This window comes from Lissotriton vulgaris, chromosome 6, assembly GCF_964263255.1.
Source record: "Lissotriton vulgaris chromosome 6, aLisVul1.2, whole genome shotgun sequence".
In the NCBI taxonomy this organism is placed as follows: Eukaryota; Metazoa; Chordata; class Amphibia; order Caudata; family Salamandridae; genus Lissotriton; species Lissotriton vulgaris.
The window spans coordinates 699,509,891-699,529,355 of NC_141694.1; the positions used below are offsets into that span (position 1 = coordinate 699,509,891).

At 45.2% G+C, this 19,465-nt stretch overlaps 1 protein-coding gene across 2 annotated transcripts in view; it reads right to left on the reverse strand.

Annotated features, from left to right (window-relative positions):
* The window catches only part of ARMC2 (armadillo repeat containing 2), a 553,174-nt gene that overhangs the window by 380,243 nt on the left and 153,466 nt on the right, over positions 1-19,465 (reverse strand). For both annotated transcript variants that reach the window (XM_086926679.1, XM_086926680.1), the window contains exon 6: positions 13,143-13,219. In XM_086926679.1, the coding sequence (XP_086782805.1) occupies positions 13,143-13,219 (77 nt within the window). The remainder of the gene's footprint in view (positions 1-13,142; positions 13,220-19,465) is intronic.

Below are 19,465 nucleotides of genomic sequence, written 5' to 3' on the forward strand. Positions count from 1 at the left end.
CATTGTCCTTTAGTTTCTTGATCAATCCATACTAATATTATAAAGAGAGATCCCAAACCTTTGAGGCGGGTAATCTCAGTAACCACAGCACCAATCACAACACCCAATACAGCGTTGGAAAGTGCAGTTGCAGCAGAAGGACATAGGCTATGCAGACGCCCACCATATACATTTAAAAGGTAAAAGAACCGTGCCAGCAAAGTAGTCCCTTGTGGGCGTGTCTGTATTGTGCTGTGGGCGTGTGCTGGGGGCGTGACAAACGCTGGGGGCGTGTGTTACGTTCCGCCTTTCATGCCATGTCTCATATCGTGTGCTAATCCCTTTAAATACCCCTGCACCCCATAATCATAACCCACCCTTAGTCCCTAAAATACCCCCAACACGCTTAAACACTAACCCATCTTAACCCTATAAATATACCCTGTACCCCAAAACCCAAACCTAGCCCCAAACCTAGCCCTGAACCTTATAAATACCCCTGTACCTCAAACCCCAAACCTACCCCTGAACCCTAAAATACCCCTGTACCCCAAAACCCAAACCTAGCCCTGAACCCTTAAAATAGCCCGGTACCCCAAAACCCAAACCTACCCCTGAACCCTAAAAATACCCATGTACCCCAAAACCCAAACCTAGCCCTGAACCCTACAAATTACCCTGTACCCCAAAACCCAAACCTACCCCTGAACCCTAAAAATAACCCTGTACCCCAAAACCCAAACCTGCCCCTGAACCCTAAAACTACCCCTATACCCCAGAACCCAAACCTAGCTCTGAACCCTAAAAATACCCCTGTACCCCAAAACCCATACCTATCCCTAAACCCTAAAACGACCCCTGTACCCCATAACCCAAAACTACATCTGAACCCTTAAAATACCCAAACACCCCAAAACATATACCTCAGTACTCCAAAACATATACCCCTATACCCATACTTACATTATCCAAACATTAAAAAAAACATGCTTTCACCATTCATGCATTTACAACGAATTTTGTTGTAAATGTATGAGTGGTAAAAGCATACCAAATGTAATGCCATGCGTTATAACGGCATTGCGGAGTCATGGTACTTTCGTAATGAAAGTATGCGGAGTGATGGTATGCGGAAAGAAAGTTGTGGAATAATGGGTGTTTACCCTCCCCCGGTAAGTACATTGGTGGCACGACGGCCCACATCTCCAGCAACATACTCATATTTTTTCACACCACCCATTTGAAAAATGCACAGGTCTCTCTCATTGATGGCCAGATCCGACATACACTTTTAGACACACCTCCCGTCACAAGTACTAGAATTGCGAACTTTAGAGCTGGGGAGCTACGTTCGAATCTCGGCATCAGCTCAACATCCTGTGATTCCAGGCAAATCGCTTTGTCTCCCCGTGCCTACCACAAATGAATGTGTTCTTCTGTAATGTAAATTGTGCTCATGCCATGTTGTTGAGTTTGCGCTATATAATATTGCAAGGAAAAATAAAGTAGGGAAACTCGAGTTCACACACTACTGAACGCGCACTCTTAAGTGCATCAGCAGTGCACTGTGAATCGGAGCGTTTCACATGCCTGTCACAGATAAGAACTGCTATTAAAACAAAATCCTACAAAACAATATACTACTGGCCGGCAGCAATTCATACCCGGACAACGTCGGGACAGGCTGCTAGTTGCCAATATTTTCTTTCCCTATTGGTGTTACTCTTTTTCAATCTGCAATTACGAATGTTTAGTCTTTTTAACTGGGCTACCAACTGTTCACTGAATACCTCAATTGAATCACGTGCCATGATTGGTACATATTTGGATTTGGGTTTAAAAGATGTTAGAGGCTTTATATTGGTTCCTGTTATTTGTATCCGTCCGGTGACAGGATCCATGTTACTCGTACTTGTAGATGGTTGCGAAGGGGAAGTTGATATACTTTCCACTCTTTCCAATCCTTGCATGCCATATAGTAGGTCATAGTCTGTACCCACTAGGCCTTGTAATTCCAACTGTTGTTGTGAGGCCTTGTCCTCCTCATTTTTACGGGTACCACGTTGTTCATGGAACTTGTTTAACTTTAACTTACGTATGAATTTATAAATGTCCGCACGAGTTTGTGTATAGTTAAAGTTTGATTCCGGGCAAAAGGACAGCCCCAGAGTTAGCAACTGTTTCTCAGCAGTGGTTAGGGTAACGCTGGATAAGTTTATAATTGAATTATTGGTACTTGATGGTAGGGCACTGTTAGACCTAGGGTATCCTAGACTACATAGGGTAGCCTGGCACAGTAGTGGACACAGCTAAACTCAAGGCGTTGGTTAAGTGCTTACAAGTCCCACTCACAGTAACCCAGTGATTAACCACTAAAATAAAAGACACAACACCAATCTTAGGAAAATACCAGTACCTTTTATAAAAATAATATACTTTCTTGTTCTTGTTTTAAATAAAAGCAGTACACAAATAATTTACACAGTTCTCTTAGCTCTCAAGTCACATCCAATACTTCTCCTAGACAGTAAATGAGAATCAAAGGTACATTACAGTTGGGATTAATTATAGTTAACTCTACCAGACTACTCCTTCAATCCCTGGTTACAGAAGGGTACATTCACATTATAGATTCAGTGTGCCACTTGCAGAGATGTTAACCTGCTTCAGTAGCTGTGTTCAATAAGACATTGCATCAGACTCCAGAATCACTACTCCTCATGCAATTCTGTAAATAACCTGGGATATACAGCTAGTCCTCAGCATTAATTATCTTTGGATTCCGTAGAGTGCTCTTATTCCTCCTCTCTACAGCTGAGAACACTAACCAGAGTTCAGTTTTCCCCAGTTACTCAGAACTCCCCAGGGGCCCCTCTTCCCTACTCCTTACTTTAGCGTGGGGACGATGCTGTCCCAGTCCCCACGCGTCACCGCTGCCTTAAGGCTCCTTCTGGCTTCGATGCCTCACTTTTTCTTCCTCCCGCCGTGCCAGCTGCTTACTTGAGGCTGGGGGCGGAGGAACGACGGTGAGCACAACTCCCCCCTTCCCGCTCGCGTCAGCTCCTTTCCGTGGCACTCGAGCTGGGGGGGGGTAAAGACGAAGTCACACACGTCGGCCTTTCTTCTGCTCCTCACCGGGAAGGATTTGCGCCCACTGCGCGGCGGTCAACTCGACGATCCGGAGATGCTCCCTCGGCGCCTCTCCTCAGGCAGACACTTCCTCACCGGGCATGCGCGGAAGCGCTCGCTCTTCTCCCGCCTCTCCCGGCGGCCGCTCCCAGGAAGGACGCTCCTCGCCTGGACCTGCTCAGTTCCAGGCCCCTCTTGCCTTCAGGAGCGGACGTGCTCAGGGCATGCGCGGAAGCGCCTCTGTACTCTCCAAGCCTTGGGGTGTGATACTGACGCGGCCGGTGCCCCCGGGGTCCCGCAGACGATCGGAGCAGCGCCGCTGCTCTCACTCAGTCACTTCCCTCACCGGCTCCAGGAGAAGTATGTTCTCGAGCGGCGCCCTCGCTCCCCAGGACGTTATGGCTCCACAGACACACGTCTTCACCAGAATATTTCAAGGAACTTCAGCCACGTCACGGGGCTCACAGCTGTTCTTCAATGCTGGTAGGTGCAGCGCTGGGAATTGGAAGTTAGGGAAATCTTCTAATAAGAGCGACCTGTCAGGATTCGTTGGGGCTCAGATTTAGAAGGGTCTTCCTTCACACGTAGCTTATTTCCATTCTCATCAGTTGATGTTTGGGGAGGGATTGGTCAGAGGCTGGGGGAACGTCTCTCTGTAGTGACTGTCTGCCTCAAAGACAAACTAGCTGCTCCCAGTGCGTCCACCTCCTCTCACCACTGCCTCACTCCTCCACTCTTGGGTCAGCACAAAATGGCTGCTGGTCACTGGCCTTTTATAGGGTGGCCTGAGACCTGCAGAAGTCACTAGATGGTTCTGGAAAGTTCCTCATGTTAGCCTATGGGCCTGTTCTCCAGTAGTGTCCGTTATGGCAGTTGGTGGACACTATTTTAGGTTTCTGGATGTCCCTAGATTTTCAAGGGGCTTGACTAGGCCTCACAGGTTATGAGGGAAAAATGGCGTCATAGCCAAGGAACACCTAGCCCCCAAACAGCACTGAAAAATCCTGGTGGACATATATAAAAAATAAAAACAGAAACTCTGGGAGGCTAAGGGGGACAAAAATAAATAATGTTGGTTAGAGTATCCCCAGATGCAGACAGGTCTAACAAGCACTATGTGAGGTTAGGTCTTTGGGTGCCTCGTCTAGGCCATTTGTTGGCCGCGAGCTCTCCCTCTCCCTCGTTTCTTGGTGCCTCCTCCTTGCCTGCCTGCGTCCCCTCCTCCGCTTTGTTGCCCTATTTTGTTTTGTCCTTTGGTGCTGGATATATATATATATATATATATATATATAATATTATACCTCCTCTTCCACCTCATCACTCTATCATTCTATTTTTGGAGATTCTCTTGCCAGTGTAAGTCTTAAGAGTAAACAGCACAAAAAGAACAGAATGTATATAAGACAAGAAAGACTGCATAGCGTTGGGCAGCTACAACACTTCCAGACTCCAGACACAGTTATTTACTCAATTACAGGCCTCCTATCCTGAGATCAAATAGACCTCTTGAGCAAAGGCCTCTATTTCTGTCCTGTCCCCCAGGATCAAAAGACTGCCAACACGATGAGGGACCTAAAAACTTTGAGAGAAGATGCAGACTACTTTAACAGTAATTCGGATTTTGATCTGTTAAGCTACCTTCCAGATCCATTTAGGACTTTCCACCATTCCAAATACTGGAGTCACCAATGTGGCAGAAATCCTGTTATTTATGTATACATTTTATCCATCAACAAACTCATCAATAAATCAACACCAAGAATGATTTTTCATAACATCACCAGAGAAAAAAGTAAAGCTCTCCACTACCTTCAACAGAGAATGGATGTCATTATAAAACCGGCAGTTAAAGGTGGTGCTGTGGTTCCAATGAAAGTCAGTGATTAAATTAAGGAGGGATTACGGCAAATAATGGATACCTACACTTAAAAACCATTAGAAACAGATCCAGTAGATGACTTGTACAAAGAAATTAAGAAAATGGTTGTAAGGTACAGGAGCTTAATTCACATTGATGAAACTGCAGATGTCCTTTTTTATCCTAAACAAAGACCTGTGATATTTTATATGCTTCCCAAATTCACAAAATAAACAATCCTGGCCGCCCCATCATCTATGGCGAAAAACAGCCACTGAGAGACTACAATTATTTGTTAACCTGCACCTCTGTCTATTTTCTAGGAACTTCCATTATTTGTCAAGCATACCAGTCACTTCCTTCAGATATTTAAAACAAACCAACACATTTAATGATTACACTCTCCATGCTACATCTGATGTTACATTATTATACACCACGATACCACCTGAGAAACATCGTATGGCATTACCTGCAGCTCTTAATCAAAGAACTGCAAAAAAGCCATCAACCAAAGTGCTTACCAACTTTACAAGAGTTATACTTAAATCCAACAATTTTACCTTCAATGGTACAGTGTCTGCAGATAAACGGGACTTCCAGGGGCACTCAAACGGCTCTATTTTATGCAAATATATTCATGGGAAAACTATAGGAACATATTACTTACTTATTCTAGCATCAAATCCATGGTATGGCTAAGATATACTGATGACATATTTAAGATATGAAATGTAGGAAGTAGAGAATTTACAGCTTAAACCAACAGTATCCATCCTACCCTTAAATTCACTAGCAACAATGCTAAACAGAAGCACCATCCTCCTTTTCTGGCTGTGCTATTTACAAACAGAAAATGCAATCTAACCTGTACCACAAGCCTAGAGATGCTCATGTGTATCTAAACTGGACGTCTTGTCACCAACACCACATTAAAGTCAGCCTCATTAACAGCCAATCACTCAGAATAAGATGCATTTGCAGCAATGAGGACATCTGTACAGAACATTGTTAATGTTAATGTTAATGTTAATATGAATTTGTTAAGCGCTCGTACGCCCGGGGGCTTCATGGCGCTATAGAAAGGAACACAACGCACCAGTTAAAAGATGAGGCAGCTCAGCAGTACGCCTGGGAGAAAAGCCAGGTTTTAAGGGAATGTCTGAAACTGAGGATGTTGTCACTCAGTTTTAATTGAAGGGGAAGAGAGTTCCAGAAGGTAGCTGCAAGATGGTCAAAGCAGCAGCCTCCGAGGCGCTTCCTCTTGTAGGAAGGAACGATCAGAAGGGATTTATGAATGGACCGAAGATTGCGGGATGGGTTATATCTGTGGAAAAGATCTCTGATAAATGAAGGGCCAAAATCATGTAAGGATTTAAATAAAATACACCCGGTTTTAAAAGCCACTCGCTGCTCAACAGGCAACCAGTGCAGCTGTTTTAACCCTGATCTAACAGACTGCCTTTTGGATAGATTCAGAATTCATTTACAGGAGTTAGCTTGATTGTATCCTCTCCATATCAGACAGCAATACATTGACAAGTCCTTGCTGTTACCCACGGAAGCACTTATTTAGAATACCAACAGCAGATACAAATGTGACAGAATCACATTTGTAGTTGCCTACTATCCATCATCTCCCAACTAAAAAAAACAAAGTAAACAAAAACTTCCATTATTATCCACATGAAAAATTACAAAATATTTGTACAAAACTGCCAGTCATTGACTTTCACAGAGCTTTCAATTTACAATCTCTTATTGTGTGAGCAGATTCAAGCAAGCTGTTACAAATGCAGGGGTTCCTTGCTGTGATTCTAACAGGAGCATCACATTGGAATACATTTTACAAACATCAGTAACAAGTTCTGTTACAAGAAGAACCTATGGCACAAGACAGCATTTTGCATGTCGCTCAACATGCATGGTTTATGTGATTCAGAGCCAAAGCTGTAAAAACAATACGTAGGCCAAATAGTGAATGACGTCCATACATGATTCATGAATTACTAATCTGCAATAACAAGACACTTGACCAGCTTGTAGCCAATTATTTTAACTTTGCGATCCATTTGCTATAAAATTTGAAAATTTTCCCTGTGGAACATGTCTGAAAGGAAAAACTGCTGGAAAACTACTGAATGTACCATTTAAAATCATTGTATCCTTATGGACTAAATATCACTGATAAAACCACCTGATTATTACATATCTCTAGAGATCTCAGGACTGTATGGATTCCACATTCCAAATGGAATCTTCACTCATGATGCTTTTTGAAAATTCAGCAGTGTCCGCTGCGCAGCCACTGAGCAAACAATCTTTCACTACCTGAGGAAAGCGGAAATCAAAACGTAGTGGAAATATAGGTTTGTTCTCTGGTGAGATCATCTGTTTGACCTAATTCTGGGATATTTCATTTCTTAGTAAATTACTGTATCCTTTGGGATCAGGATTTTATGTCAAGACCCGGAGGCCAATATTATGCTTTCCTTCCATTTGCTATGATCAGCAGAGTGACAGGGATGATTACCAAGTGGAGGGAGATGGTAGTGCTGATCACCCCATTTTCGAGTACTCAAGCATGGTACCCTATGCTATTAGAGATGAGTGTGGATTTCCCAGTACTTCTTCCAATGTTTCAGGGGATCTTACGGGGTCCACTAGGAGAAATACATGGTCTTGTAGAAACAGGTCAGCTCCAACTTGTGGCTTGGAGACTTTCTGGAGAGTCTGGATGTTTGCCCTGGATGATATGCATTACCTAATGGCGGTCGCCACTTAAAAGTTATAATTTGGTCAGCTGCTCCATAGGAAAACGTTTTTGTGTTGCTAATAACTTTGGAACCGTTTCACATATCATCCAGAAACTTTCCAAAAAGATGCTGCTTTTGGACTAGTTTCTGCATGGAAAATGTTGTGGTAATTCTCAAGCCGGGGCTGAGAAAAAGGGGGTCTCAAAATGGAAAATCCCCATGCATTTTTCATAGACTTCTTTCAGACAGGCTCCTGCAAAAACGGCTGAACTTAATTGCACCAATTTTGGCAGGAAGCTAGAGCTTAGTCCAAAGATTGTGCTTTTTGTTATTTGGTGTAAATCTGTTCTGTAGTCTTTGAGAAATTAAGGTTAAACAATCATTGTATAGCTGGACTGTTGGGTTTGTGAGATGCTTAAGAGATACTTGTGGGAGCACCAATTTAAAAACAGAGCATTCTGATTCACCCTGGGAGCTTCATATCCCATGGGCCATCTCGTTCCTGTGGGAGTCAGTCCACCCTTGGGCTGTATTCAATACAGGAAGGGGGTTGCGTGGCCCCCCTCCCCGAGTCTCTAAAGGCCCCGGGGAGCCCACCCCTGGGGCAGAAAGTTCCTAAAATGGGGAAGGGACTCACCAGCTGTGGGCAGGGAAACAGATAAAAAAATTCATCCAGCATCAGTAGCTGCTCACTCCATGTGGGAGCAATGCCGGCTCCCGCTGCATGCACAGAGCCAGATGGGGACTCTGGGACCGTGTGGCTCCCCTCGCCAACAAGTATATGGAGTGCATTTGACATGGCAGGCCGTGGGGGCTGGGGTAATCGGGTGAGGAAAAGGCTGGAAAGGGGGACCATGTGCCCCCTCCAGTTTGCTTCAAATAGTGGCCCTGGGGGGGGGGGGGGGGGGGGGGGGAGGGTTCTTCTCCGGGGCCTTACAAGGCTCATGGAGGGGGGCCATGCAGTCACCATCCCCTTTAATTTAAATAAACAGCGTTGGGGTATGGGGTTCCCAGGCCCTAACAAAACTCGGCAGAGGACCTGCGTGGGCCCCCTCCCTTTAATTTAAAAAAAAAGGGCCCTGGAGGAGGAGGTCATCCGGGCCTAACAAGACTTGGGAAGGGGGCCACCTACCCTTTAATACAAATAAACGGCCCTGTGGGATGGGGTCCCGAGGACCTTACAAGGCTAGGGGAGGGACCACTTGTTCCCCCCTCCCATTTAATTTATAAAAACAGCCCTGGGGCATGTGGTCTCCAGGGACTAACAAGGCTTGGGGAGGAGGGCTGTCTGCTGCCCGCTCCCATTTATTTTAAGTAGTTGCCCTGGGGATTCTCTAAGAAGAATCATAATTTGTGGGTGTTTAGAATTGATCGGACGGCTTCCATTTTATTTTTATTTTAGCCACAGTGAAATATTGGGAGTAAAAGCTTTGGCCCTGATGTAAACTATTCCTACCAGCACTACTGTGCTAAAAAGACATGCATGAGTCTCCAATAACACCTTTCCACATGATGTTTGGACCTTTAGTGAAGATAAAGGAGGATTGGGAGGAAACCGTGAGTACCTTTGCTGAAAATGGTTGCACCCCCAAGGACCATGAACTATATATGTTGGGGAAAAATACAGAACTCTGGCCCTCACCCGGAATGCATGTTCTTTCATAAAAATAGAAGAACATGCACTCCTTCAGTGAGTAAAACCGATTTGTTAAAGGACTATAGAGCAACAGAAGAAAGGGATGCAAGTTATACTGTTTTGCTGTGAAATCTCCCATTTGTCTTCAAGGTATTTCGCAATGCTGGCTTGTAAAAGGTCATCTTGAAGCTAAACATCTTCAGATTGTCGACATTAAGATGATGTAGCAGATCCAGACAAGACAGCATTTGAAGACCTGCTTTTTTTGAAAATGTTTGTCTGGTTTGCCAAATTAGGTTTCTTGCAAAGGAGTTAATTTTAAAACATTTTTCTGAATGTCAGGAAAGAGACAGCATTCATCGATCTTGTTGTTCTGTCCTTTAGGTTTTTAGTTATTTGGAGCACTAGTAAAAGCAGCCTTCACACATTCAGAAAATCTAAAGGAGAATTCCTTAGCTGCTTAAAGAGGAGAGAACCTAGAAAGCTTGTCAAGATTGTTCTGATTATGTAGATAACAAAAGCTATACCCACAATCAGAACCAATTCCATGTAAAGACAAAGTGGTAACTCTTTACGCCTTTTACCATGGAAAGCACCAGCTTTAGATTCCTTTTCAAGGAAGGATCAAGGATGGGGTGAAACTTCTACCTTGCCAAATAATGGATGGGCAAGCTGCCCCTCACAAGAAGGATTAATCCTTATAAGCTGTATAGTCACCATCCAGGAATGTCAAAATGATAAGCTTAAAACAAGGTAAATCCAAGCTTTATGTAATATCACAAATACATAAGTCTGCTTATGTTGAATTAGTCTATGATAAAGAGAAGAAGAGGGAGATTATAAACTAAAATAAGGTACTCATGAATACCCTCTGTATAGGGCAGGCAGAAGCCTCACAAAGTTTTGTTCAATGTCCTGCAAATGCAACGGTCTGAGCAGCCACCAATGCCCTTAGACAATTCTAAATTATACAAACTGGTAGTATGAAGGTGTTCATTCCCTCCCAAGTCAGTATCTAGTGTATCATCCTCAACATGTTGTGTTTATGGCACCATAACAGTATGCTCTTGAGAAGCTGGAGGCTCCTGATGTGATTTAAATGCATGCTGATTTGTGCTCAGGAAACACATTGAAAAAGATTTCCAACATATGATATTGATAAGGGAATTGATAATGTATCCATAATGGACATAAAAGAATAAGAAGTTGATTTTCCATCAAAAGACAAACTGTGGTATAGAGTCAACTTCGCTAATCAGGGTACTTAGTAGTGCTGCAGGAAACACTGAGAAACAGTTGGAGAAATCAAAACCTTGATCAAAAGCTGTGCCTGCCATGCATTTAATAAACAACCTTAAACTAATTCTCAAAATCAAAGAAACACTTTAAGCATTAGAATATAAGTTGCCCAAAATGACCCGGAGATATTTACTGATTCTGGTAAGATATAGCAGTGTATATAAGCTACTGCTGTTAAGATCTGTGTGCAATTTGTGGATTTGTGTTTCAAAACGTGACGTATCCAATGAGCTTCTCTTTCTTCCAATGTCACTACAATAAAATATGATGGGTTGGGCTAGTAGGTCAGGTCAGGTCAATACGACTTTATTCGATTAATTAAAATCATAAAAGTACACATATAAATCACATTCAATAAATACAATATTAAAACAATGGACAGGGTTAAAATCGTGGGAAAATCCTTATGAAGGTCATTTACAAATCTCTTAAGTATACAAAAGTACGAAGATATACAATAAAGATCATGGTTCAATTATTCTCATGCCTCTTAATTTCTTTGATCTTACAGCTGCTACAAGATAACTAGCAACATTAAAGATATTCCATGTGTTGTCCAGTAATTGCAAATACATTAAGGCAGGTTTAACCTGTAGGAACCCCAAACCTCTCAAAAGTGGGATTATAAACTTTTCCCTATTATCAGAGTAATGTTTGCAAAAAAACATAAAGTGCGCAGTATCTTGAATTGAGCAATTGTCACAGTCACAGAATGCTGCCTTTTCGGGTATAGTCCATCCCTGAAATGTTCCCAATAAAAGGTGTATCTGATTGAACCGAAATCTAGTTAACAACCAACGGTGGAATGGTCTTGTAACTACCTTTAAATACGGTTCAATGGATGGGGAGGTGACTAATGGGCTCTCACCGTGGGCTTTTGTAGTTCTTCAGCCTCTCGTTCCCGAGACCTTAGGGACAGAAAATGCTTTTTAACCCATTGTATATCTCCTTTAACAATGCCTTCAGGGGTTTCCTAGATTTCTGGTTGCCCCAACTTCGAAAACATTACATTAACATACGAAAGCCACTGTATTTCATTTCTCCCATCTAAGTTAATACATTCTTTTAAAATACGACGATTTAGCATTAACTTAGGATTAAGCCAAGTTTTTAACCAGCAAATAAGGGGAGCCATGCTAATCAAATCACAAACAAACCCCATTCCTAACTCCTGATGAACAGCAAATGTTGGAGTGGATTGAGGAATAGATAAAAGTTAACGAAACAATTTATTTTCGGCCCTTTGCACATCTTCCACAGGTTTATATCCCCAGATTGCAATAATAATGTTAATGCAAGACATTTTGCTTTATAAATTGCAAGTATTGCCTCAAATGGCCTTCCCCCTAAACGCTGTGTGAAGCTTAGCAGGGCTGATCCTGCTCGCACTAAGGCATTCCTTTTTGCTAACCTCTGGGGCTAGTAATAATACCATAATCTACAGTTTCTTAAAGATGCATGCACATAGTGCTTTATAAACCATACATTAATATTGCTTAAAATAAAAATCTTTTAGATTGAGGGCACATGAAAATTAAAACAATGTGCACCTGGGGATATATCAGAATTTCTTTGATATTTTGTGATTCCTGAAACAAAAGATTATCTGAACAAAACTCCAAACAAGTCTCAGAAACATTTAAAATACAGACCTTTCTATCAGCAGCAAAAAACTAGAATCTGACAGCTCACAAAATGCCCATTGACCGGTCTGTAAAGAAAAACCTCATATAATGCAGCGTGCACAACAGTATTGTGAAACATTGACACAAATGCAATTGGGACTTTTAAGCACTAAAATCAAAGTATTCTCTTTCTACATTGGGAGCTATTTTACACATTAAATAGATCGTATTTTTAAAAAAACCAAAGCACCACAATAGAATAAATATCAGAGATTAACGACCAACCACTTTCATAAAGTAGAAAACCCAGAGGCTCTAGACAGGAAATAATGGGACAATGTTACATTTTGAAGTAAGTTTACAAAAATGTTCAGGAGAAACTAAGACCTAAACACCAACATAAGCACTAGTACATTAACATATGAAGGTAATCTTCAATACAGGTTTGTGAGCGACTGTGTGGTTCATAATGTCTATTATGCCGTAGTAATGGCACCAATCCACTTCTTAATGTTGGTCATACTCGCCTAGGATTGGGAAATACTTATATTTTTTGGAAGCTACAAGGCATATATGAATTAAGTTTATATGGTTTTTGAGTGCAGAACAATAATACACTGGATCAGCAGAAAAAGTACACATCTTCATTGTAACAGGCGCACTATACGGACTCCCAGAATCCAAATGCAAAACTTTGGTCTGATTATACTCAAACGTTCCAAACACAGCTGAAACATCATACTACTGGTCAGCAATGAAGATAAAAGCGCCAGGATGCTCCCTGGAGTGACAGAGCGCTATATAAAAACCACAAAACATCAAACATCAAACATCAAACACTAAAGTTCACAAACCAATACCTGTTTTAATACCAATGTTACGATTGTCAATGTTCTCTGGACATGATGATGGTCGGTCCTGTCTTTTGGATCCCTGACTTTAAAAAACACAACAAAATAACACAATCAAAAGGCATATTCAAGACACTAGTAGTTTTTTTCCAATACTAAATGAGATATCTTATACTGTATTACAAAGATATACTGCACTTCTATTTACTTAAATTAATGTATGCATTGAGTATTCATATATTTGCAAATAGAAAAACGCACATCAGAGAAACTGACCGCACAAAATAGGTAATAGTTTTTTCCCAATTTAGAATCATTATCAGTTTCCACTACCCCCTGACCTCACATACAATTACTATGACTAGGGAGAAGTTGAAAAGAATAAAGAGAATAAGGTTAAACACACACCCAGCCTATAAACAATTTTAAATTTCCCTTCAAGTTCCCGGTCCCATGAGCACTTGTCAGGGTATTTGGCTTTCTGGCAAGGATTTAGCGGGTGTGTAATACTCAGAACCCACTATTACTGAGTGTGTTCAATGAAGAAAAGGCTGATGAAGGTCACTGAATGTCAGTGTCACCTGCCGAAAGACTTTGCATCCATCACTACGCAACAGCATCTGACACTGAAACTACAATACCTATGAAATCCTGAGCTCTCACTTTATTTGAAGATGAGTACTGCTATCTTGAATTACTAGGACAGCTTTCCTCATGTGTCATGGATTTCTTACTAGGTACTCGTACTATAGTGTTGCTGCAGCTGTGACCTAGAGACTAGATTTGTATTTTTCTGTGGAGAACTCAAAGTTCATGGGTAAATCCTAGGGAGGGCAGCTTGGGGTTAAGAGAAGTATTTCTCAAATCAAGTCATGCTGCAGAAAAACAAACTTTGAATCATTTCTACATTTAAGTATAGACTTACGAGAGACTTTTACAAGAACTATGGGTCACTTCTTGTGAATGTACAGGAAGAAAAACTGCACTAGGCATTTCTGAATGTTCATGGTTTGTACATATAATTATCTGCAATGTTAAAGGTGTCTACCACCTAATAGATAAGTATGCTGCTACTCAAAGAAATCACAAAAACTGATGAGTATCAATTCCTTTACAACTGCTCAATCAGGGCAGTAGAAACTATACCACTATGTTTAGAAAGTGTACATTCTAGAAGAAATGGTAGTTACCCTATCTATAAAGAAGGGGTGCGCTTCAATATTCAAACAGAACTGAATCGTGCTGGTTTCAGTTTCAAAAACATCAGTTTCACTTCAAGTACCAAGGAATGGTTATATAGAAACCTCTTAAGGTGTATCTTATCTACTAATAGGTTTAGATGCTCCACTTCAATGAGAGGTTATCAGGCACGGCCCGTGCAGGGCGTTATACCGGGCGGTGACGTCAGGCGGGGGAGGGTCAGGGTGGGGTGTTGTAAAATGAGGGATATGGACCATTACAGATAAGTACCGAAAAAAAACGAATTTCGTTACCTGCGCTGCATCACATTTGGCGATGCAGCGCGGGCAACAACATTTTTTAAAAAACAATTTTCGGTACTTGCCTGTAATGGTCCATATCCCGCATTTTACAACCCCCCACACTGACCCTCCCCAGCCTGACATCACCGTCCCGGTATAACGCCCTGCACGGGCCGTGCCTGGAGGTTATTAAAGCTATCTTATTTTGCTTTAGATAACTACCTTGACATGATGAAGGCTGTGCCAAGCATGCTGACAAGTCAGAGTGGTGATATCATATTTTCTGTTTTCTTTCTTATACGATTCCATTTTCCCACTTTTAGCCTACATATTGTAAGTGAGGTTGACGCTAGAATCAGTGAAGGATAGGATGGGAGAATGCATTGGTCCCACTGGATTCTGAATATAAGGTTAATGTTTTCTGGAAAAGACATGGAGGTCATATGAGAGCTCAGGTTATAAGCAGACTTTATTAGCCTTTTCACATCAACTCAAAGAACTAATCTTTATCTAATCAGACTGCAATACCCTGATCACTGCTCCTTTCAGAGACTACCATACTTCAGATTTTCTACCGCATATCATGTGAAGTCTCGCCGAGCTCTACTCAGTCTACTTGGGAAAAACCTGAAAATCTTCAACTCTTTCATTAGCCAGCCAGGCTTCATCACTTCAGAACATTTTGTGCCATCATTATTTCTGACCTCTGACTGAACACTATTTCAGATATATCTGAGAAAGGGCTCTTCAGGCCTTGAGGAAGTTGTGGAGAACTGTAGCTACATTCGTAAAATCTCCCCCAAAAATGTATTTACTGCCTAGATCCTACTCCTAAAGCAAAGGACTGTAAGATCTGTTGAACCTTTTTTGTTTGAAGACACTAACTCACCCTACTCCACTCCTCGCCATTTCTCCATAATTACCCACAGAGACCTGAGAGAATTAATCCAAATAGCATAATGGAACCATAAATCATGTTACTCATGGCTATTACCAGGAACAAGCTACTCCTACACTGATCAGACCTAAAAACGATTACTTGCCTTACTGCAGACCAGAGCTCAAATCTCTTAGCCACTCTCCAAAAGAACTGCTTGGCATCAAGTTACGGTTGGATATCATGTATAGATGATATAGATAAGTTAGCGAACAACACTAATGCTCTCTCCTCGTAGAACTCTCCTCCAAAGCATTGTTCTGTTCTCAGGACACCCCCACGCCGCACGGCCCCCCAGCTGTGTGTGTGCCCCTTGCTGCTGCTCGCAGTCACCATCTGCCGTTTTTGCCTGTTTCCCTAGCTCGTCTTGCTGGTACTGCCTCACTGTTTTCCCCTGCTGTATCTTTGTTATTCTTGTGATTTTGTGCATTGTATCCCATATTGCCCGTTTCCCCTGGTTAGCCCCGCTCCCCGCTGTCTGCCGCCGTGATCTCGCAGCCACGCCCCCTTTTTCTCCGTGTCCTCCCCGCTCCCGCCTCCCACTTAGCCTTAAATGGCGACCGCGCGGCGCAGGTGAGTGTGACCTGTTCTCAGGACACCCCCGCGCCGCACGGCCCCCCAGCCGTGTGTGTGCCTCTCGCTGCTGCTCGCAGTCACGATCTGCCGTTTTTGCCTGTTTCCCTAGCTCGTCTTGCTGGTACTGCCTCACTGTTTCCCCTGCTGTATCTTTGTTATTCTTGTGATTTTGTGCATTGTATCCCGTATTGCCCGTTTCCCCTGGTTAGCCCCGCTCCCCGCTTTCCGCTGCCGTGATCTCGCGGCCACGCCCCCTTTTTCTCCGTGTCCTCCCCGCCTCCCAGCTGCTCCTCCCTCCCACTTAGCCTACAATGGCGACCGCGCGCCGCAGTTGAGTGTGACCTGTTCTCAGGACACCCCCGCGCCGCACGGCCCCCCAGCTGTGTGTGTGCCCCTCGCTGCTGCTCGCAGTCACGATCTGCCGTTTTTGCCTGTTTCCCTAGCTCGTCTTGCTGGTACTTCCTCACTGTTTTCCCCTGCTGTATCTTTGTTATTCTTGTGATTTTGTGCATTGTATCCCGTATTGCCTGTTTCCCCTGGTTAGCCCCGCTCCTCGCTTTCCGCCGCCGTGATCTCACGGCCACGCCCCCTTTTTCTCCATGTCCTCCTCGCTCCCGCCTCCCAGCTGCTCCTCCCTCCCACTTAGCCTTAAATGGCGACGCGCAGCGGTCACGCGCAGCGGGCGCGCAGTCTGTGCCCCGAAGGCGTGCCAAAGGCAAGCCCGTCTGCGACTGGACCGCGCCCAGCGCCAGGACCACTGGCCCCCGTAGATGCCTGCCCACACGACAGACCTACGACGCCGCCACCCTCAACAGAATCATCGCCGGCCGAACCCCCGCCTGCTACTGAGCCACCCCGAAACGCACCCACGGACCCTTCACCTGCCAAGCCTGCAAATTCACCTGCCTCCGGACCTCCACCGCACCCGCCAAGCCGAGCACCCGCAGCAACCACCTGAACTGCATCCTACTCAACACCCGCTCCGTCCACAGACACGCAGTCGAACTCTGGAACCTGCTCGACACCACATCACCAGACGTCGCCTTCCTCACGGAAACCTAGATGAACGCCTCCTCAGCACCCGACATCGCCCTCGCCACCCCGGACGGATACAAGATCACCCGGAGGGACCGCGTCAACCAGACTGGAGGAGGCATCACCATCGTACACAAGAACACCATCCGCATCACGACCGACTCCAACGACACCTTCTCCGCCGCCGAGCACCTCCACTTCCAGATACATGCCGACCCATAGACAACCCTCAGAGGCACCCTCATCTACAGACCCCCGGGACCACGCACACAATTCAGCGAAGACATCACGGACTTCATCAGCCCGCACGCCCTCCCCTGACTACATCCTCCTAGGGGACCTCAACTTCCACCTGGAGAACAACAAGGACCACAACACCTCCGCCCTGCTGGACACCCTCGCAAACCTCGGACTCAAGCAACTGGTCAACACCCCCACCCACTACGCCGGCCACATGCTTGATCCAGTCTTCTTATCAAGCAAGTACATCACCTTCAGCCACTCCACCGGACTTCACTGGACCGACCACAGCTGCATCCACTTCAGCTTCAGAAGAACAACGACCCACCACCACCCGCAACAGGTTCCTCACAGGAGCTGGAGCAAGATCACCGCCGAGCAGCTCACCACCTCCCTCAGCCAGAACCCGCCCGCCAGCACAAAGGACCCCAACGAAGCAGCCCGCAACTTTACACAGTGGCTGACCGCCTGTGCAGACGGCCTTGTGCCACTGAAGAACCCTCCCAGCAGACCCAGAAGCAAGAAAGCCACCTGGTTCACCGACGAACTGAAGGACTCCAAGAAGAACTGCTGCACCCTCGAAAAAAGCCTGGCTCCTCGACCAGACCACAGACAACATGCCCACCCTCAAACAAGCCACCCGCAAGCACCACCAGCTCACCCGCACCACCAAGAAGAAATCACTGAAGGAACGACTGGACAACAACGCCCACGACAGCAAGGAACTCTTCAGCATCGTCAAGGAGTTCTCCAACCCCAGCACCGGCAACAACAACATCACTCCTTCACAAGACCTCTGCGACTTTCTCGCCTCGTTCTTCCACCGCAAGATCGCCGACATCCACAACAGCTTCGGCGCACCATCCACGCACGCAACCGTCGAACCAACGCCCCCCACCGCCACCCTCCGCACATGGACCACGGTGACCACCGAAGACACAGCCCGCACGATGAACACCATCCACTCCGGATCTCCAACCGACCCCTGCCCCACCACGTCTTCAACAAGGCCGACTCCACCATCGCACCCCAACTCCGGGACATCAACAACATCTCCTTCAACACCGCCACCTTCCCGGAGAGCTGGAAGCATGCCGAGCTCAGCACCCTACTGAAGAAACCAACAGCGGACCCCACCGATCTCAAGAACTTTCGCCCCATCTCGCTCCTCCCTTTTCCAGTCAAAGTCACAGAGAAGACCGTCAACAGACAGCTTGCCGCCTTCCTCGAGATGAACGGATCCCTTGACCCCTCGCAGTCCGGTTTCCGAGCCAACCACAGCACCGAGACCGCCCTCAACGCAGCCACCGACGACATTAGAACCCTGCTCGACAACGGGGAAACAGCGGCCCTCATCCTCCTGGACCTCTCCGCAGCGTTCAACACGGTTTGCCATCGCACCCTAGTCCAACGCCTCAGCAACACAGGTGTCCAAGAGAAGGCACTGGAATGGATCATCTCGTTCCTCACCGGAAGAACACAGAGTCCACCTCCCCCCGTTTCGATCCGAGGCCACCGAAGTCATCTGCGGCGTACCGCAAGGATCATCACTCAGCCCCACCCTCTTCAACATGTACATGAGACCCCTTGCAGCCATCGCACGCCAACACAACATCAACATCATCTCCTACGCCGACGATACCCAACTGATCCTCTCCATCACCAGAGACCCCGCCACCGCCACCGCCAGAACTAGCCAACACGAAGGGATGAAAGACGCAGCCGAGTGGATGAAGAACAGCCGCCTGAAACTGAACTCAGACATGACGGAGGTCCTCATCCTGGGACCATCGCCCTCCGCCTGGGACGACTCCTGGTGGCCCCCCGCCCTGGGCATTACTCCCAAGCCAACAGACCAGCACGCAACCTGGGCTTCATCCTTGACTCCTCCCTCTCGATGACCAGACAAGTCAACGCCGTCTCCTCATCATGCTTCAACACCCTACGCATGCTCCGCAAGATCTTCCAATAGATCCCGACCGAAACCAGGAAGACGGTCACCCAGGCACTCGTCACAAGCCGACTGGACTACGGAAACACCCTCTACGCCGGAACCACAGCCA